Genomic DNA, 21,774 nt, shown 5'->3' with positions numbered 1-21,774 from the left:
TGCTGTTTTCATGCAGAAACGCAGCGCTCCTCAGAGTAACCCTGCCTCATGGGTGCCAATAAATGTTGTCTAAAAGGAGAGCTGTGGTATTTTGATGACCTGGAGCTCCAGCAGAGAGTTTGAGTGAGTCTTTGGTAGGTGTGCATCAGGGCTCAGTTTTGGGGTCCATGCCCATTGTCCCCAGATGTTTGTGAGGAGGCCCATGAGTTTAGAAGGTGCGAGCAGAGGCAGAGGACTGCACACCAGTGACACAGCAGATGAGTGTCAGAGGCCACGTGTTGTGATCGTGAAGCTTGGGAGCTCACGTGTAAAGACGAGCACAAGGGCAAGGTAATGAGCTCTCCCAAGTCACTCGCTGGTAGGAATCTCACGGGCTTTGCTGGCGGTGACATCAATCCTCACTTTGTGTGAGGTGGGTGGGAGAATCCAGTGGTAGATAAGGAGGTTCCAGGGCTGTGGAGTAGGATTATATACTCTGTTTGGCATCACTCATACTGCTGTTTACTGTCTTTATACATATTCCCGCACAAAACGTAGAGGATTAAGATCTAGAAAATAGACGGGATAGTGTCACTGGTGCTAGTTCTCTGCCGTTAAGCTTCCATAAATATGGAGCTCCATGCGCATTCATATTCCTTTTAAATTTGCTATGAATCACTGTAAGGGTTAGTATAATGTATGTTAGTTATCCTCTGGTGTTGACCTCATTAAATCACAAAGTGTCTGTTTGCCTGATGACTCAGTCTGGCGTTGGTGTTCGGGCTGCCGTGCCTATAAATTATAAAGTGGAATATATGACCACGCAGGTCGGCATGTGAGTGCCGGGGGCGTGTCCCGTGATGACATCATCATCCACCCTGTCTGCTTTTTAAGGGTGACTCCCATATTGCCATTTTTCACCTCTCAGTGCCATAACTGATTCTGAAGGCTTCCTGGCTGCCAGACAGTCACAATTCTGCTTTATCTATCCATCTTCTACCCACTTGTCCTGGTCAGGGTGGGCTGGAGCTTATCCTTGGCAGCAAATGGGCGCAGGGCTAGGGTAGACTCTGGATGGGATGCCAGTCAGTCACAGGGCATAGAGATCCAACGGGCAATTCAGAAATACCATTAAGCGTAGCTGCATGTCTTTGGACTGTGGTTGCAAACCCAGAAGATGCGCTGCATTTTTTTTAAAGGAAAGTCAAGGAAAGGAAAAGTTGCAGCAATGGTCTTCGAAATGACAAGAAGCCTGCTGTAGAGATGACGTTGTGCCCCTCTGTGCTCTGGCTTGTCCTGCAACGTCTGCAACGTCAGAGCAGATGTGAATTTTCTTTATTATGTGTGAATGAGGTGCCTCAGTGGGTAATACTGTGGCCTCATGTCCAGGGGTAGGGCTGTCATTCCTCAGGTTTCCTCTGGGTTTAACTCTGGTAGTCCACAGTGCCTCAGTGTCTCGAAATCGCCCTTAGCATGTGCATACAGTATGTGTCTATATGTGACCCACCATAGACTGGCATCCCATCCATGCTGTTCCCCTGCCTTGTGCCTTCTGCTTCCTGCAACTTGGTCCCGTCTCGGTGCGACACAGTGCTGGATAAGCAGCTAAAAGTTGGGCGGATGGATGTTCTATGATTTTAGCTAAATGAGAAAAGGGAAAGGATGTTTCTATCAAATAGGCAGAGCTGTTAATTTACCTAAGAGATTTGTGAAATGTCGTAGAATGAAAGTGTCCTCGTAAACAGGGGTGCCACTCCGAGCTCTTTCCTGTTAATGGTGCGTCCCATTGCACTCCTGCTCAGACTGATTGGTCGCTGCCTTCGCCCCGCAAGCCCAGAGCAGCATGAACAGGACTGTGACGGCCTGTTTCTCACATGGGTGAATTAGACGTCTTCTGAATTTTACATGAGATGCCCATCAGTGGCTCTGACTGATAATCCAGCGGGGCCTTTAATCTGGATGGGGATGAAATTTCACACACACACACACACACACACACACACACACACACACTGCAGGGCCTCCCAGACAAGCTGCAATCAGTGCGTCTCAGGGAGTCTCTATCGCTCTTGATAGCATAACGCTCTTGGCACCTCATGGTCTCGCATGTCTCCATGTTTGCTCACCTCAGCACCTTGTGAAAGCGACGTGCTGCCCACACCCCATTCTCATTCGAGTCACACATGCACACAGCTGCAAAACCCGAAGTATGCAGCGTAAAACCAAGTGTGAGGCGCTCCTGTTTGTAGCTGTGGTTGTCAGAACCAGATTGAGTTTGGCAGGTAACTCTTCGCTTATCCTTCGCTTGAATCTCTCAGAGGTGTGTGCCGGTGTGCCGGTGTACACAAGCGCGAGACGCACACGGGCCGTGAGCTCTCTTACAGAAAAGAGTCTCTTTAGCGTTATTAACAGTCAGAATCTTAATCTCTGATGTTTTCCCTGAGTGCAAACCTGGCACCTGTTCAGAGGGACATGAGAAAAAGAGCCGCACTATTAATACTAAATATAAATATCCCTCCTCATATAGATATCATAAAGAAAAATCACTGTGGGACATATACAAACATACATACAGACAAAATTAATTTTTCAGTTTCTGTTACAGAGTTAATGTATTAATGTTCTCTGCAGGGATCCAAGATGTATAGTCATGAAAAAAAATTTGATGCACTGTCCTGTGCAAGGGCCTGAGGGGGAGTTTGATGTCGGCAGGGGGGGCACAACATAATAATTTAAATGCCAAGGTTTGTTTTGTTTTGTGGTGGTGGGCGGAGGGGGGGTGCAAATGAGGCCAAATTAAATATTGGGAGGTGCACACCCTTGTTCCTATACCACTGGTCCCGTATTTGTTTTGCCCAAAAGGCACGTCTCTGCTGTGCGTGTCTGGCGTGGAGCACCTCCTCTCCTGCTCACGGCTGACGGAGTGCTGTGGCGTTGAGCACCTCCTCTCGTGCTCACGGCTGACGGAGCGCTGTAGCGTTGAGCACCTCCTCTCGTGCTCACGGCTGACGGAGCGCTGTGGAGTTGAGCACCTCCTCTCGTGCTCACGGCTGACGGAGCGCTGAGGCGTTGAGCACCTCCTCTCGTGCTCACGGCTGACGGAGCGCTGTGGCGGGCTGCTGTTATTGGGCTGCCATTCGGTGCCATTTAGTGTCAGTCCGGGTGGTAAACTGTTTGCGAATGCTGAGGGATTCTGACATAAATATTAGGAGGAAAAGCTCTTACAACTTATGTGTTTGTGTTTGCTTTGTGTAGTAGAGCTTTGAAAATGGCTAAGGTGAGAGCTTCGGGACACCGGTCACTCTGCCTGCGCTCTTGGGGACAAACACGGAAAGGAATTTGATTTTCTTTATTGTCCTAAAGTCATTGTGCCAAGGTCACTGCTAGTATTGTGGGTTACCCCTATGTATAGGGGGGGGCAGGGGTTCGGGGCTGTTTTGGTCCCTGCCGAAGATGAAATCAAATGTGCGCTCTTGCATTGTCCAGTTAGAACATTGGTTTTTGTTTAGTTCAGTAGAGCGAGGAGGATGGTGGACCTCTTTGCCGATTTGGGGGGGATTCTCCTGCAGGCTGTTGGTAGGGTATTTTCGGTCACTGTGTGTTTTGTGTGCATGTTGAGGAACGGGGGTCATGGTGACGGACGGCCGTGTTTCCAACAGCTCGCCGGTGGCGACACTTTTCCCGCTCGTGGGCAGGAAGGCACTTCCTGAAAAAACACAGGGTTTCATCCTCGCGGGGACTTGGGGCAGCGAGGGCAGCATGAGGTCTGTAGGAGTGTCGTTGTTTTTGCCAGTGTTTACCATGTGATGAAGACCTTTCGTACTTTAAACACCAATTGTGTCAAAACGGGCTGAGGAAACTATGATTACACTCTGTAAGCCGTTTAATGTTCTCTTGTGGGTTTAATGGTGGGTGAGCCTGGGTTGGGGGACAAAGTACTGCTTAATGGTCCAGTCACTATTTGAATAGGGGGGCAGGTTGATGGAGACATGACTGGGGAGACTTTGGTGGGTGGGGGTTGTCCAGATATTGAGCTAGAGTGTAGGGTGAACCCTCTTTCAGGTCGTTTTTCAAGGCTGAGAGGAGATCAGGTGGGTGGGGTGTGGGAGAGCGGAGATGGGGAACTAGTGAGTTTACACAGAGGGTGAGTAGAAATTTCTGGGGAGACGCGTGTCCAGGATGAAGGAAGACCCATTAGCAGAGAAAGCAGGCAGATAATCCTCATCGGCAGGGAAGCCGGGGGTCCCCGATCTGAGGTGGGCTGCTCTTCACAGGAAGCCAAGGGCCAGCTGCCCTGCCTGTCGCATGCCACTTTCCCCCAGGAACTTCCTACCCGCAGACGACACTTTCGCTGCCCTCACGCCCCTGTGAGATCGTGGGCATGTTCTGAAATAGCTGACCTGCGCCTACACCTCACCCCACGCGGCTCACACTCTGGGGCACCGGGGTGTGGAAACTGCAGCAAAATGCAGATTATAGGCCGTGAGCATCAGGCCATCGTGCAGTTTTACTTAGAACAGAAATTCTGGACGCAGTCAAATCACTAAAATGTCTTAACAAACAGAATGTGTCATTCTGTAAAATATCAATTAGCCTTAACGATTATTGCTCAGAGACTATAGATAGAGGCAAATAGGTTGTTCTCAGTGTTGTTTCCCTTCATTTGGTGCTCTGTGGGACCGGGTTACATTTGTTCGGTGAGAGCTGCATCTCACAGATTGTTTGTTTGGTGTGAGGTGCATCTTGTGGATTACGTTTGTTCTGTTTAAGGTGCATCTCATGGATTATGTTTGTTTGGTGTGAGGTGCATCTTGTGGATTACGTTTGTTCTGTTTAAGGTGCATCTCATGGATTATGTTTGTTTGGTGTGAGGTGCATCTTGTGGATTACATTTGTTCTATTTAAGGTGCATTTCATGAATTACGTTTGCTCAGTTTGAAGTATATCTCACGGGTTACCTTTGTTCGATGTAAGGTGCATCCTATGGATTATGTTTTTGTTTTGAGGTGCATCTCGCAGATTACTTTTGTTTGTTTTGAGGTGTATCTCATGGATTATGTTTTTTCGTTCTGAGGTGCAGGGGAGCCCCCTCGATGGAGTCCTGGATCTGGGATGGACTTCATGCTCTTCCCAGCCCCCATTTCAGTGTAACGAGTTTCATGAAATGCTCCCCGACTGGGCCAGCACAAGGATCGGGTGTCTTCCATACTAATCGATCGTTTAATTTATTCATGAGGCCTCAATCCCAGTGAGGGGGAACTCTGGAGGGAGTCGGCAGAGAGGTGTGTGTGTGTGTGTCTGTGTGTGTGGATTATGTTTAAATTACATTGTGGGGACCAAATGTTCCCCACCATGTGATAAAAACCTATTTAGACGTTGTGGGGACCATTTTTTCTAGTCCCCAGAAAGATCTGTGAATGCAATCAAAAATCTAAAAGTGCCAAAAGTCTCGTATTTTGTTTGGTTACTTATGGCTACGGTTAGGGCTGGGTAGGGGTTAAGGTCTTCATGCTGAGATTAGAGTTTTGCCCATAGAAATGAATGGAAAGTCCCCACAACGATATATACAAACCTGTGTGTGCGTGCGTGCGTGTACATGTGTGCATGTGCGCCGGTGGCAGCGTTGGACTGAGGACAGCATGCGCACTCCCCTGACCTGAGTATCGTGTTAGTGAATGTGGATCGTAAAGTGAGCGAGAGTGTTGCTGAATGGCAGGAGTCTTACACGGTGAGCATGTGACTGTGTGACTCATCAGAGCTGCTGCTGGCTGGGGGGACGGAGGAATTGGGAAGTGTGAGGAAACTGGGGGGCCTGTAGTAGTTCTCCCCTGCCCCCCCTGAGGCGGTCCATATTTTTGTTCAGTTTCACCACCTGCACACCTGATTTTACTTGTCAGCTAATTATAAAGCCCTTGATTACCTCCCTCTGGCATGCAGGTGGTGGACTGGAACCAAAATGTGGACCGGCTTGGGTGGGGGGGGGGGGTGGGGGTGTGTGCTGATGACTGGGTTCAGAACCAGTGTGATTTTGATTGCTCCCCAGTGTTTACAAAAGGGCTCATAGGCTTGGAATCAATTAGGGCTGGCTTTCTACATGTTCGTTTATCCACTAGTCCAGCGGAGGCCTGTGGTTTGTGAAACTGGTTGTCTTCTGGACAGAGTGGCGTCAAAAACCCCAGGGAAGTAGAGAGAAACGATTCGTAATGTCACGGAAATCACTCTCTTGCTACGGAAAGGGATCCCACGTTTGGCACTGCCCCGTGCTGAATTGTGAGCACCTGTCCATTGCCTTGAATGTCAAGGAGTATGTAACAATTAGCCTGTCGAGTGCATGAGGCCAACCGTTAATGGGGGGAACAAGGAGGAATACTGAGTCTATTGGCTGAGCCTTAAAAGTTCCAGGAACGAGGGCAAAAATCACTGTGCAGCAGAATCACCGATCTCTCTTATCTCACGTAAATGTTTTGAGGGTTCCCATGCTGCAGATTTCCTTTGTGTATGAGAAACACATGGTTGATGAAAAAGACACATTCCGAGGGTCTCTCCCAGGCATAGTTGTGTTGGGGAGTGTTCCTGTTGCCCCCCCGGCCCCCCAAAGTCTGTTGGAATGGAGAATTCCAGCAGCCGCTGGCCCCTCTGGTAGTCGAGTGGAATGTTCCACTACGCTGTCAGACTCCTTGTAATGTCGTGACCCGCTGATTGCTCTGGTGTCAGGGCTGCAAAGCGCTCGAGGAAGTTCACAGCTGATGCTTCATATTTACTTGCCAGATGTTGGAAGGAAGTGTGTATATACCACAATATTTCTGTGTCATTACATTGAGGAGACATACTGCAGAGAAGCAGGGCTATCGGTGAGAAAGATAAAGATCTATCATTGTGAAGAACGCAATGTCTGTTGCCTGATGCTTTCACCTCAAAAGAGTAAAAGAAAGTTACCAGTGTGGTCAGCTTTGATGTTTCAGCTCTTCCTACTAGCATGAAATCCACTGTTTTAATATATTTCCATTCAGGTACCTGTGGACTATTTCAGAAAGGGTTATGTATTAAATTATCCTTAAACTATATGCATGAATATGTGCAGTTTAATGATTTTAGGATGGGATACCTCACTAAGCATAAATCTCCAAAGAAACTGCAGGCTCCTGGTCTATCTGCCCAACTTGTCAGAGTCATTCGTTCAGAATCATAACACGAATGATCTTTACGGTGATGTGTAGCGCGAGCTTGACAGCACGGCTTCTGCATTGGACGTCTTGCTGTTCATGTCCTCCTACATTTGGTCAGTCTCCAGTCTGTGGGCTCTGGCGTGGAGAATATTTGCAAGCTATTCGGCAACGAATGGGGAACAGGGAAAAAAAAATATGGCAAAAGGGGGAACGGAGTAGAAGCTTCCAAATGATCCTCAGCGGGGGGATCTGGAGCATAGCAGCCAAAGCGAAGGGGTAGTGGGCAGTTTGAGCTATTTGTGGGCCTGGATGGTGTGGCGGCGTGGGGTGGAGCTGTTGGTGGCTCAGTTCCTATTTCCAGAGTCAAGAGAATTAGTGATCAGATAAGCTGGATTCACGCTCCCACAACACAAAGCTTTGCAAGAATGCAGCAAGAATATGTGTCTGTCGAGCATGCGCTGGGCCCGAGTAAACCACACGCGCCAAAAGCGTGTGTGGGTGGGGGGAATTCAGTACCTTCTTTTTTCTATATATGAATTTCATGTTGCAAATACATACATAGTTTTCACACCTCTGAAAAACACAATTTGAAGGAAGTTAAAACCTAAATAAGAAGCATTGTGTGTTTACTGACATGCTGCGGATATTGTGCCGGTGGTCTCTCTTATTTTTGAGACATTTTTTTCTTTTAAATGCAGAATGCATTCGCCTGTTGTCCCAGCATGTTTTAATTTCATAATGGAGTTTATTTGGCATCTGTATGAAAGAGCTCCTTGTCTGGGTCGTCTTCACTACGGTAAGAAGGTTCTGGAACTGCTCGTGAATCCTGAGTCTTTGGGATGTGGATTCTGTCTGAGGAGTAAAAGTTTAATGAGGATGGATGAGAGTGCTTGCTGTGTGTCACCCTCTGGGTCACCCGTGAGACTGGAGCGCAGGGAGATGATGGTAGGATACTTAGTGGTGGATCCTGTTCGTGGGAGGGAGGCCATTGGCGTTAACACGGCATAAGCACCTGCCAGGACTGGGCTCTGGGGTGCGTTGGCACGCCAGGGGATTGGATGGGTGACCCTGCCCGGCCAACACCGAGCTCCGCAGAAAGTCAACGCGGGACTACATCTGAGCTGAATTAGGATGAGCTCATTGTGTACTGCAGCGCGTTTAATAGTGCGTTTGGAGAGGAACGCCCAGGCTCCGTTCCCTCTCATTCCAGCGCCTCTGTGTCATCTGTGCCTGGGGCCACCACATATGCAGGCTGCGGCACATCAGGGAGAGAGGGGATCTGCCTGGGGGGGTGGGGGTGAAGGCTGGGGTCTCTCCTGGAAGATGGCGGGGCTCTGTCCTGGGAGATAGGGGGCCAGAATGGGATCTGTACAAGGAGGCTGAAGTCTGTACAGGAAGATGGGGGAGAAGGGCGGGGGTCTGTACGGGGAGATGGGGGGAGAAGGGCGGGGGTCTGTACGGGGAGATGGGGGAGAAGGCCGGGGGTCTGTACGGGGAGATGGGGGAGAAGGCCGGGGGTCTGTACGGGGAGATGGGGGAGAAGGCCGGGGGTCTGTACGGGGAGATGGGGGAGAAGGCCGGAGGTCTGTACGGGGAGATGGGGGAGAAGGCCGGAGGTCTGTACGGGGAGATGGGGGAGAAGGCCGGGGGTCTGTACGGGGAGATGGGGGAGAAGGCCGGGGGTCTGTACGGGGAGATGGGGGAGAAGGCCGGGGGTCTGTACGGGGAGATGGGGGAGAAGGCCGGGGGTCTGTACGGGATGGGGAATGGGTTCTAGGGGGATCTATAAAGGTGGAAGAAAGAAAGACATTTAAGAAGTGTGTGAACAGGGCATAAAGAAAGCAAGGGCGTAGATTTGGGTGTCGATTTGGGTGTAGACCTTAAGGTCACGTCCCTGTCAGTATCATGGAAACCGTGTGTTTAGGTGGGGTTGGGGGTTTGCGGCCGATTTGGTCCCTTCCAATGTGGAAACCAAACCTACGCCTTGAAAGATAAAAAGGATCTCTGAATCCCTGGATAAGAGTTGCTTGTGATAGTATATCCCTAGGTCTGTATTCGTGTTGTTGTGTGGTCCGTTATGCTTTCAGGAATACTGCAGTCCTCATGGGCTGGTCAACCTGAGTGTCTGGCTTGGTTATAGAACAATAGCCGTGCGATGAGCGTATCTCCACTTCAGAACCCTCAGCATCCTTAAGAACGCTGCATAGGTCCGTCTTTTCCGTCCCTTCATGTGTGCTGATCCCTCTTATACCCCGAAATTAAGGTTTCTTTCTTGATCCCAGGGGGGAATTCTGCTGTATACGGTAGAAGGAGCGTAATACACATACGAAAATACATAGAGTGTGAAGACAGCACACATACTGCAAACATGCTGCGTCAAATTTTAAAAGTACACAGTACACTAATAGAATATCCTGAAAACAGAATATGGTAATATTACAGAAATAAATGTAGAGATGACGATAATAATAATAATAATAATAATGATTATTATTATCGTTATAATAGTAATAATGATGATAGAAATCAGTGATGGTGATACGGATAGCTCTGGATTTGTGTTTTTACAGAGATGGGTCACTTCCGGACATGTTATGGTTGGGGGGGGGGGCGGGGGGGAGTGGCACATCGAGAGGAGGTGCTGTGGTGTCTGATGGCAGCAGGCAGGAATGACCCCAGTATCTTTTTTCAGCACAGCGTAGTGGAATGAGCCGGTGGCTGAATTTGCTCCAGGATAGCGCCCCCTGAAGTGGATGGGCGGAATTGTCCAATTTTGCCAACATTCTCTTCTCCGCTACTATTTACTGTCCTGCCCCAAGTGCAGCGGTACCCCTGAACCTCGGGTCCGATCCCTGGTCCGCTAATAAAAGTCAGCCTTTGTCGTTAGCCATTAGGCTTGATTTATTTGATCGGATTCTGACTGTTTCCTCAGCCTGAGCTCCGTGGCACTTTCCTCCCGCATGTGATTAAAGGCAGTAAATCACTGACACGTCCTGCTCAGTGTTTACTCCGAGCGCCAGGCAGCTGCAAGCCCTCTCTGGCCGCTGTTTCTCTCAGTGTTTGCCCCCGTCGCCACGGCGACCACGCCGCGGCGGCTCTATGCATCTGGAACTCGGCCCTGGGCTGTTTTGGTTACAATCGAAAGCTTTTTTTCTCTCTCTCTCTCTCTCTCTCTCTCATTCGCTGTATCTAGCAGGGTTAGCGGTGACTTCACTAGCGTGCGCGGCGAGGCTGGAGTTGTCGGATGAGGGAAAGGGGTGGAGGGGCAGGCCGAGCCAGGCCGGGAGGGCGGGCGGGCGGGCGGGCAGGCAGGCAGGCAGGGAGGGGGAGGTGGGGGGAAGCGAGCCAAGAAGATTACATCAGCGCTGGAGCGGGTTCAGAAGGGAAGGATGTGAGTCAGTGGTGCGGCTAAACCTGGCTCTCTCTCCTCCCTCCGCCTGGGCAGCGGCCAGCACGCCTCAGTTTCAGTCACACAGCGAGCGAGTCGGGATTTAGGACCCAGGATCGTGCGCATGCTGTCTGCGTGAGTGCGGGCACGGCTGCGCGGCGGTCTGGCCCTGGCAGGAAGAGAAGGCAGTGCAGCACTGCGAGCTCCACCGGCAGACCGGGCGGCCGTGGATGGTTTTTTTTCTTTATTTATTCTTTTAAATTTCACATCGCAGGACTGGGTCTTGGTCCAGTTTGGGAGAAAGAAGGGAGCGAGAAAGGGAATGAAGGGAATGAGACGGAGAAAAGGATGAGCGATGGGAGGGAGGGCGGGAGCCAATGGGGGAGTGGTGATGTCATGCCGAAGCCGTGAGGTGCAGGGTAATGTGAGAGCGCAGGGTCAGGACTGCACCGCATTCACCTGCCCCCTGGGGGGGCCGGCGAGCGCTGATCGGCAGGCCCATGGCCGCATGAGCGCACGTGCTGTGCAGGCCGTGTTCGGTTCGCCCAGTGCACACGCAGACTGAGTGGTGGTTTATTTTCGCCCCGTTCGATCCACGCTCAGAAAAGGGCGCTTGTTTCCCGCGCCGGTCCTTCTGGACGCCTCGCGCTGTTGATTTTTCCGTCGATGGGCCGTCAGCCGCAGGTGAGCAGCTCTGACGGCCTGAAGGGGGGGCAGGGGACCTGGGCGCCTTCAAAGGCCTCTTTCTTCTTGCACAGCTGGAGCCGGCCCTAATTAACTGCCCTCCACACATTAATACGCTTTTCTATTGGACAGCTGTCAAGAGGCTTTTTATTTTTCCTTTTTTTTTTTCTTTACAGCCAGCGGTGTGTTTCAGAGACTCGGCACTTTTCCAGCGCTAGACTTGCTCTTTATGACGCTCCAGCACCTCCAGACTCGCCGAATTCGGACCTCACTGGGCCGGGGCAGTAATGACAGCTGTGGAGGGATATCGAGTGCAGGGGTCACTGGAGGTGGGGGGGGGGGGGGGGAGAGTCAGGCTTGTGAGGGCCACTGTCACTGAGGAGTGCAATGCTGAATGCTAGCAGTTCAAACTTCTCGCACGCTGAAGTCTAAACACAAGTGTGGCCACGGCCGCGAGCAGTTGCACCTAGAGCAGTTCTGTGACAGGGGGGTGCTGCTCTGTTGATGTTGCCATGACCCCATTATTTTTCATTTCTACAAAAAAAAAAAAACTTTATTTCTTATTTCAGAGGCAAGTGATGGAAAGCTTAAACATGATCAGGCACACTGTGGGCACCCCGAACGGCTGTGGGGCTTCTGCCGTGTGACCTGTCACAGTCTCAGCAGAATGATGGTTTTAGGTTCTGCGTGCGTGCGTGCGTGCGTGCGTGTATGCGCGTGCGTGCGTGTATGCGCGTGCGTGCGTGTATGCGCGTGCGTGCGTGTATGCGCGTGCGTGCGCGCGCGTGTGTGCGTGTGTGCGCACGTGCGTGTGTGTATGCGTGTGTGTGTGCGCGGGCGTGCGTGCGTGTGTGCGTGGGGGCTGGCTCCCAACATGTGATCACGTTGAATCGGGCAGGAAAGGTGTCGAAACGAAAAGGATGTCAGGGCTGAGCTGAGGGCCGTAGCGTAAATGTTGTCCAGCCCGGAATCGTACGAATATTTGTGCAGCAGGATGAGAGCCAGGCTGCCAGCCCCCCCCCAAGCCGCCCCCGTATCCCAGGATTTTCTCCTCAACTTCGGTCGCCTGCAGCGTTTCGCGGCCAGATAGTTTGGATCGACCTCCTCAGTCGAGTCACACGCAGAGATTAAGGGGAGATCAGCGGAGATATCTGTCTTGCGTATGTGAATTCAAACACCCTCATTCTCCTGCAGTCATCATGACATATTCTGGGGCAAATCATTCTGGGATTGCTAAGTTTCTATCTGTCTATCTGTCTATCTGTATCTATCTCTATATGAATCTCTGTCTGTCTGGTTTGTATCATATCACAGTTTTGAGTCATGGACTGGATTATTTTGCTTTCCATTTATTACTGAGAGAACTTAAAGAATATGCATAGCAAGGGAATTTTAACATGCCCGGTTTACGTGAATGCACACTTGCTTCATCTGTACCTTTTCACCACGTCATACGGAAGTTCGTAGAGAACATCCATCATTGTCTTTTTCTGTCTTATTTTTCTCATGATTTCAACATAGCCAAAGTTTTCTTGAGATCACAAGTTATTTTATTGAGATCATAGAATAACAAAAGTCAGGAAAACCATTCAAACAGCTTGTCAAGAGAATGGGAAGCGGGTGGCACTAAAAAAATGCCAAAGCCAACCCTATCAAATTCGCACTATTTTTTTATTGCATCCCCACTGAAAATCTATACTTACCCCCCCATGTGCTTCACATAAGGGGGGGGATTTCTCCCCCATTGTGAGAAAGGAATTTCAAGCTCTGAATGCATGTCCTCTGTGGCAACGAGATTTATCACTTTAAAAAGCAGAAGTGTATTTCACACTATTATGGTTAAACTTTGCAGTGAATCCATGATTCAGTTGCACGCTGAACCATGGCGCCTGTACAGATCGTGGATCAACTACGATCTGTTATACTACTTCTATCTGTCCATCTATCTCATCATCTGTCTGTCTGTCTGTCTTTTTAGTTTGTGTGTGTTACTGGGGGGTTCATCCTTCTTATGGGAGTTTGCGGACCAGTCAAAAGGCTGAGCAGATGTGGAGGGTGAATCGTGTCAGAAGATAACTAGTCTTGGGGGAGACGTCAGCACGCAGCTGGGGTGGGGGGCTTCAGCACATGCCCTCCCGAGGCCCCCAAAGCTCTGTCCACTTCCCCGTCGGCCTCTCATGGCGCTCGGGGGCGTCAGCAGCCGCCGCTGATGTGTCACACACATCCAGACGGGAACCTGAAGGCCTTTAATTTAATGCTGAGCCGGGATCGCAGCGGAACCGAGCCGGGATCGCAGCGGGACCGAGCCGGGATCGCAGCGGGACCCTGGCAGCAGGACCCAGGTCCTCGCATGTTAATCGTCTGTAACTCTTGCAGGCCCATGCCGAACTCGCTGTCGTCACTGCTGCACATGAGGAACAGGCCGCGCCAGCCGCTGCCCGCCTCCATGGCCGGAACGCTGCCGGACCCCACCATGCCCGGGTCCTCGGCAGTCCTCATGCCTGTAAGTACCCCCCCCCCCCCCCGCTGTACTCCCCCTTATTAACATGCACACAAAGCCTATAATGTTCAGGGGTTCTGCTTTCTGCTCCTCTGAAGTACACTTATACTGTACACTTAAAGCAAAACCTCTTGTTCGTATCCGAGGCCCCATGAGGCAGACAGTGTGGGTCTGTGAGCCGGGACGAGCCCCCGGTGAAGAAGGGCCCCACCCTTTGGCATTTAATGACATCACACATCATGCGGTGCCAGACGGCCTGTTTTTTTTTTTTCTTTCTTCTTTTTGCTGGCATGTTCAGTCTCAGTCAAATCGTGGGGCTGTCTGTGTTCCCGAGGTGACTGACAGCGGTGGGTCCCAGTGGTATTTTCACACTTAACACAAATCGCCCCCGCCCAGTATCGGGGGGCCCCAGCTTCTCAGCGGACGGGGGCTGATATGTCTAACAGCTCCTGGTGGCCCCAGCCTGTGTGACGGAAGCTAATGCCACACTACCTGCTCTGGTCTCCATGGCTTCAGAGCCACACAAACTCTGCCAGGTTTCAGTCAAGGAATATTTTTGCACCTGTTAGATTTGCCCTACAGCTTTCTCACGCCATGGCTGCATGCGGGCGCCTCCGGAACACGCGGGCGGCTGCGGTGCGGCTCGCGGGCTCCACCAGCCACGGTTATTATTAGGCCACTGGAGATGTATTCTGGCTGCGGGTGTCTTCCTGTGTTAGTTTCTCTTTGACTCACCATTTAAACTGCTGAGAACCAAATCATGCGGGGAAGCCACAGGGATGATGTGTGAAGTCGAGGTCATGGAAGCGGAGAAGAGGCCCCCTTTGCGCCAAGCTGCATAATTACAGACAGGCCCCCACACCCCATCGAGGGCACCTTTGTGTCAGGAGGTGTGGACTTTGCCGGTTCGCGTGCTGATCGCCCCTGTGTCTCACCTTGACCGCTTCAGATGGAGAGACAGATGTCCATGAGCTCCAGCATGATGGCGATGCAAGGCCCCGCCCACAACAACTCTTGCTCCTCCCCCCACGTCCCCGGCATCCACTCAGAGGCCAAGATGGTGAGTCGTGGTGCTTGCTGACTCATGGACACGCACACGCCTGCTGGACTTCTCCTCACCGGAGCCCATCCCGCCGTGGGCTTTTCATCGCTTGGTACTGAATGGAAGCCAGGTCTGGATGGGGGGGGGAATAAAGGGGCCGTTATGTGGCAGGCAGGGGCCGTCCCGTAGAGAGCCTGATGTGTATCTTAATGTACAGAACGTGCTCCCTGGGCCCTGCGACTTGTTCACACTTGTCCGGCGCGAGCTGGAACGAGCGTCTGATTACCTCATCCCGACGGGGCGGGCGGGGCACCTGCGGCGCGGACAAGGCGGGTAGCTGTGCTACTGTTACCAGCCCCCCCCCTTACAGAAACACCCCCCCTTCCTGGTGGGTCTGAAAAGAGCCAGGCAGTGTGCGACATGGTGCCAGTCTCCTGTCTCAGTCGCCAAATCGTCACTGGAACTCACTGCGTGCCGGGGTGGGGGGGGTCACCTTCCAGCAGGACTCAAACAGTCAAACCAAATCACCTCGCCGGTGTGGGGGCAGCTTTCTGTGATCCCATGCATCTGTTTCTCTGAAGTATGAGTCCTGCTGCTCTCTGCTTAGCAGTTTAGCGTGATTCTCTGCAGGCTGTTTGCATGTCTCTCCCAGGTCCTCTCTTTGCATGTCTCTCCCAGGTCCTCTCTTTGCATGTCTCTCCCAGGTCCTCTCTTTGCATGTCTCTCCCAGGTCCTCTCTTTGCATGTCTCTCCCAGGTCCTCTCTTTGCATGTCTCTCCCAGGTCCTCTCTTTGCATGGCTTTAGGTGTTTTGGTGCCTTGATTATATGGAGTGTAATTAGTGAGCTGCTGCTTCTCACCACAGCTCAGTTCCCTTTTTCTCTCTGTTTTTAACCTGCGTCGTGAGCACGGACTCCCCCCACCTGCAGACTCGCAGTCTGATTCCGCCCCCCCATCTATGTGACTGAGCCTTTCAGAGTTTGCCTCTGTTTGTGCAGAGAGCTGTGGAAGGGGGGGGGGGGGGGTTGCCGTAAAATACACAAACATGCACGCAAAACCGTTAGCGTGTTAGCATTTCTGCTAAGCTTAAAAACACAGGCCTGGTTGATGAATCCTGACGGAGCTGTTTATTTTTGGGGTGTGTGTGTGTGTGTGTGTGTGTGTCTGCATTTTTTTGGAGGTTATTGTTTCTGCCAGGTGGGTTCCTCTCAGAGTCTGTCCCCCCGGAGTCACGCACACACACACACACACACACACACACACGCATGTAGGGTAAACATATCCTTATGGGGACCGCTCATTCATTTCAATGGGAAAAAAGCTAACGCTAACTATGACAACCTTAACCCCTACCCTGCCCTAACCATAACCATAAGTAACCTTTTTAGTTTTTTCATAGCAGTCACCGATTTTTATAAAATAGAGTTTTCCCTTATGGGGACCAGGAAACGGGTATTTATCACATTATGGGGACATTGTGTCCCCATAAGGATAGGTAAACCCGCTCGCACGCGCACGCACACACGCACACACACACACGCACGCACGCACGCACGCACAAACGCACACGCAAACACACACACACATACACACGCACACAAACGCGCACGCACACACACGCACGCACGTGCGCGTGACGGCCCATCTGACTCTGAGGTCACAGGGGGTAATCGTATCTGATCCCAGATCCAGCTGCCTTTTTCCTTTCCGAGGAGACGTGCGCCTCCCTGCCCCTGAGCTCCGACTCCCTCTCTCCTGGCTTCAGATCACTGCTCCTCCTTCATCTCGTCTTCGGGAAGCATCTGCTCTGGTTAACCTCTTTGTAAATAGTGCCGTCTCCCTTTGTTGAGGGTTTTTTAAAGCAAACATACAAACCGTAGGGATAGCAAAGCATTTCTTCCTAGTCGTGTATATATGTGTTTATCACAAATAATCCTACACGTCATGTATTTATACCGGATGTGTCCTGAAATATTTTATATAGACGGAGTTTGTCCTGAGGCTAATATAAGCTCATGGAAGTTTTACGTACACAAAAATGTTCTGCAGACAGAAGGAAAACCAATCAGATTGCAACTAGAGGAGGTGGGACTAAGACACCTGATTGGTTGCTCCTACCTCCTCTAGTTGCTTGAGCCTACCTCCTCTCCAGTCTGATTGGTTAGCTCCCTGATCCAGTCATTTTTCCTTCTGCCCTCAGAACATTTTTGTGTACGTAAAACTCCCATGAGCTAGATTTAACCTGTATGTCTGTGGATGCCCTTATCTGTTCTTTTTTGGGCAGCACAGTGTTTTGCAGGATCGCACCGTGACATCACCCCCCAGGAATGCGACAGTCTCTGTCCATCGATCTCTGTGTTGAGTTTATAAGTAATGGTCACAGTCATGCTGGTTTTCATTTGGATATTTTGGGTTGGGTTTGGTGGACTGGTGTCAGTGCTCTGCAGTGGCCCAACATCCCAGGTGTCCCTGCGCTGGTACCCAGGGCTTCCTGCCATTGGCTGAGTCTCCCCATGACCCCACGCTGGATATGCAGGCATAAAGCGTTTGTACTGATGATTCTCAGGTCCCACGCTGCATAAAGCAAGCGAGATGAAGGCTTCATTTCATTTAATCATCCGTTTGACAGGTTTATTTTGTATTCTACATTTTTCGTGAGCATTCCGTGTTTTAATGCGAGGGATGATAGTCAGACGTTTTCTTTCGTTTTCCAGGTTAGTGCCTAGTTGCATCATTGCATCAGCAGTGTGAAATCCGTTGCTGTCTTGCAGCAAGTTAAGGGTTCCCTGCCTGTCAGCGACCATTAAAACACGACCTTGTCACGAATAACCGCTTCAGTGTTGGGGTGGCTGAGGCTGGGATCAGGGTCTCACAGGTCCCATGCAGGGGGGGGCAGCAGCTTGGGTTAACCCCACCTGACCGCCCCCCCAGGAAGCTACCGGAGTTTCTCAGAAATATGTATGTGTGCAAAAACAGAGAAAATGCTCTCTGCAAGTATTCGTAACGTATCTGTCGCCAAATATACTTCAGTGCCTTCCTTCCCAAGGCCGACGGCCGTCAGTTCTCCGGGACGCTTCAGGGTGACGTACGGAATTACGATGGGCGTTTTCTTAGTTTGAACCCCAGTGTTGTAAAGGAAGTAGGAAGGGAGAGAGCACACGCACAGCGACCTGACATTAGAGCGAAGGATTATGGTCCGTATGGAGGGAATCTGGAGGCTGAAGGGAAGAGGAAGGCTTTAATTGCATTATTCGTGGCCATGGATTCATGAACGTCCGGCAGGTCTCCGATATCCCCCCCGCCACCGCACCGTAATTACCGCCGCGCTATCGGATGACAGGGCGGTGAACAGTCCCATGTGTCCCAGCCAGCCCTGATCACGTTATCCGCTCACATGGCCTATCTGCACGCTGGAGCTTTCCCCGGCGTAACCCCACACCCCCACGCATAGGGGTGGGGGCTCATTCGCTGTTCGGCCCAGATGGCAGCGTGATGGCAGGGAGGGGTCGCCACAGCAGGGTCGGCTTCCTGTCGGGAGCGGGTTGGGGGGGGGGGGTTCTGTGACGTGCAATGGTGCTAAGTGATTTTATGGGGAGATGTAGCTTCTCTGCACACGGTCTCTGGTGTAAATACTTAATGAGCTGAGGAGCAGCGCTGAGCTGAGGAGCTCCGCTGAGCTGAGGAGCTCCGCTGAGCTGAGGAGCAGCGCTGAGCTGAGGAGCTCCGCTGAGCTGAGGAGCAGCGCTGAGCTGAGGAGCTCCGCACTCCCTGACTGGGGTCCCCCTCTGAGCCCAGGAGCTCTTTTCCATTTTGTTTTTTGGGTTTTTTTTTAGGATGGCCTAGAGAGGATTTCGGGGCACTAATAAAAAGGGCCAAACTCATGCAAATCACATGCCTGCCCACCCACGTGGGGGGGTCCGTCCCAAGGATGGCACACGGACCGACATGAGTGACATCATGAGGGAATGCTGCGGCTCGCGGTTCAGCGGGACCCTCGCGAGGAGGGGGAGGGGGCCGGGGGCCGTAGACACGCTTGCATTATTCTCTGAGGGTTGTGCTCCCTCCTGTAGAAACGCCCCCCTCTCCTGCTACATGTGGGTGGGGGTAGTGCCTTGTTTCCCATCGCTTACAGTTCCTTTCCACGATAAGGGCCCCCCCTGACTTATCTCTGCTGAGAGTCTTACAGGCTCCCCTCCCCCTTATCACGTTTAAGAAAATACTCCCGGCTGTGCCAACTTCATGACGACCGAGCTCGGAAATCTGAGTCGGATAGGATCTCAAAGAGCCGCGCGTCCCCCCCATTTGGGGGGGACGCTATCGCATCATTTTTTTGTCTCTCATCTAGGCTGTATTTCGAACTCCGAAGCCTAAACGAGCCCTTATCAAGGCGAAGCGGGTTTGCGACCCGGACTGTGAGATTTTGTTACATTAGTAATTATCTGTTGTTTACATTGTTACTAGGAACGATAACTGTACCGCTTGGATTCAGAGTAGGTGTTGAAATATTCTTTGGTGAGCCATGCTATATATTCATCCACCAAAATGCTGCCGGTTCGAAAGCTGGCTCCCATTCGCCCGATGACATAATTCTTGGCCCACACTAGATGTGGGCTTCTTCACTTAAGGGAAAAGGTGAATTCTTGAAGCAAAATCTCATCTTAGAAAGCGATACCATCACAGAAAGATTAAGTAATCAAAACGTGATTTAAAACAAAGACAGTTTATGTTTCTAACAATAGCCCATTTGATTCCTGGAAACTTCTGAAATCCAGGTTATGGTCTTGTCTGGACAAAATAAATCTGCAATTTCTACTGTAAATTTATGGCTGATTACTTTTCTGCACTTTTATTTTCCAAACACTCAGGACGTCTACAGAAACAATAAACTGAGAATGAGGGTTTTTTTTCCCTCAGCTGAGAGTCCAAATTCAGAGAACTGACTGGCTGTCAGGCCAGGTAGGTTATGCCCCCCAGTGAGAAATCAAGCCCCAGAGACTGAACTTTAGCTAGACCAGTAACACAAACGCCTCCCTCGGCAGCACATGGAGAAACTTGTGCTCTACCTTGTGGATGTTTTGGTCCACGGTGGAGGTCGTGTGTTTCTAACTGCCAAAGGGCCTTCAGGAATCTAGGTAACGCAAGATCCTGATTCCTGGTCTGAAAGTGTTGACATACGTGTCTCACCCTGAGCGACCGATAGGAGATTATAGTGGACGTGTGATGGGTGGGACGTGGTGCACTTTAGAGGCTGAGGTCTTTGCTTATATTTGTGAGCAGTGCAAATGCACATGCTCAGTGGGGTCTACACATGCTCAGTGGGGTCTGCACATGCTCAGTGGGGTCTGCACATGCTCAGTGGGGTCTGCACATGCTCAGTGGGGTCTACACATGCTCAGTGGGGTCTGCACATGCTCAGTGGGGTCTGCACATGCTCAGTGGGGTCTGCACATGCTCAGTGGAGGGCCTGATTGCTGTAGACACCTCAGCAGTGCTTGTTCTCCTTCGGGTGCCTAGCTGCGGTATAGGAGTGCTGTATACTGAGGTATTTGTACCTATTTTAGCCATTACCCCAATGGATGGTCACGGGTAGGTACCTAGGTCCTGCCCCCCTCAGGATGCTTGTCACTGATAGGCCACTGGAGTTATCATTCATAGGTCACTTACTCGGCAAATTGAACAGTGGGGACCCATAAAGAGGGACCCTCCTTTTCCAATGACTCAGTCCTGTGGGGGTGTGTCTGAGGGTTGCCACGGTAACCCTCTTTGTCATCTCCAGGTCTACGCAGTGCCTGGGCATCGTGGGCAGCCACTCAGCGGCGTGTAACTTCGCCCATCCTGATGTGTCACGGGGTTTTCCCCACCTACCCCTCAGTAACATGACCTCCAGACGCGCTGATGTCTCAGGACGGCCTTGGTTCTGGTCCAGGCCCAGAGCCCCTCCGCTTAGCGTCGGGGGAGGCGGGGCAGAATAGGCACCGGACTCTCCTGGGCCGGGAACACCGGGATGTTTCCTCAGAGCCGTACTGGGGAATCTGGCTCCGCAGAACTGCTGCAGCCTCCAGAACGGCCCGGGGAAACAATACAGGTCTCAGAGCAGGTCGGTGTTCCTGTAAGAAAAAAACAGTTTAACAGTCCCCCCCCCCATGTGGGCTAGGGGAGTGGGAGTGAGCTTTCAGTTGTGGGTTACGGCCTCTCGAGGCGAGAGGAAAATCTAATAAAGTAGGTTAAAGGGGAGCATTGAGCCGCGGGTATGGCTTTCTTGGGGGGGGGGGTAAATGAGAGCCTCTCAGGATTGGGGGGGGGGGGGGTGTAATGAGAGCCCTGCTCCCTCGCAGCAGATGGGGACCCTCACCCACAAACATCACTGCCAGGAAAGTTACTACCTTGATTTATTTGGTCATTATGCCCTCCATATGCACACACACACACGCACGCACACACGCACACACACACGCGCACACACACACATACACACACACACACACACACATATACACACACACACATACATACATACACACATACACGCACACACACACGCGCACACACACACGCGCACATACACATACACACACACACGCACATGCACCACACACATACACACACACACACACACACACACACACACACACATACACGCACGCTGAACATGCAGACGGACACACGCTCAGTACTCTGTGGCCTCTACCCTCCAATCCGGAGTTTGTAACTTGCTCCCCTAAAAAAGCTTAGCACAAAGTCCGCCCCGTTCACACGGAGATAACCTCCATCCCCAGCCAGCTGGGCCACCAGCATGCAGATGTGCTTCTCATTCACTCCTGTAACGTTCTGTCGCATTGTCACTGAAAACTTTGGGACGTTCAATTATCCAGACAGATGCTTGAGCTGGTCGTGTCGAGTTTATCGCCAAAGTGTGGGTTCTGGCCACATGGCCGGTGTGATGAAGGATTCCCAGCATTCTCATGTGGGTCCCTAGAAAACGTCCCTCTGCCACATCTGGTGTCTCAGCAGGGATT

The 21,774-nt window shown here is 51.4% G+C and overlaps 1 protein-coding gene across 3 annotated transcripts in view; it reads left to right on the top strand.

Annotated features, from left to right (window-relative positions):
- The window catches only part of creb5b (cAMP responsive element binding protein 5b), a 47,499-nt gene that overhangs the window by 13,985 nt on the left and 11,740 nt on the right, over window positions 1–21,774 (top strand). For all 3 annotated transcript variants that reach the window (XM_023802524.2, XM_072715998.1, XM_023802523.2), the window contains exons 6-7: window positions 13,594–13,720; window positions 14,667–14,777. In XM_023802524.2, coding sequence (XP_023658292.2) covers window positions 13,594–13,720; window positions 14,667–14,777 — 238 coding nt within the window. The remainder of the gene's footprint in view (window positions 1–13,593; window positions 13,721–14,666; window positions 14,778–21,774) is intronic.

Source organism: Paramormyrops kingsleyae, chromosome 9 (genome assembly GCF_048594095.1).
Source record: "Paramormyrops kingsleyae isolate MSU_618 chromosome 9, PKINGS_0.4, whole genome shotgun sequence".
NCBI lineage: Eukaryota > Metazoa > Chordata > Actinopteri > Osteoglossiformes > Mormyridae > Paramormyrops > Paramormyrops kingsleyae.
This window is presented reverse-complemented; position numbering and strand designations above follow the sequence as displayed.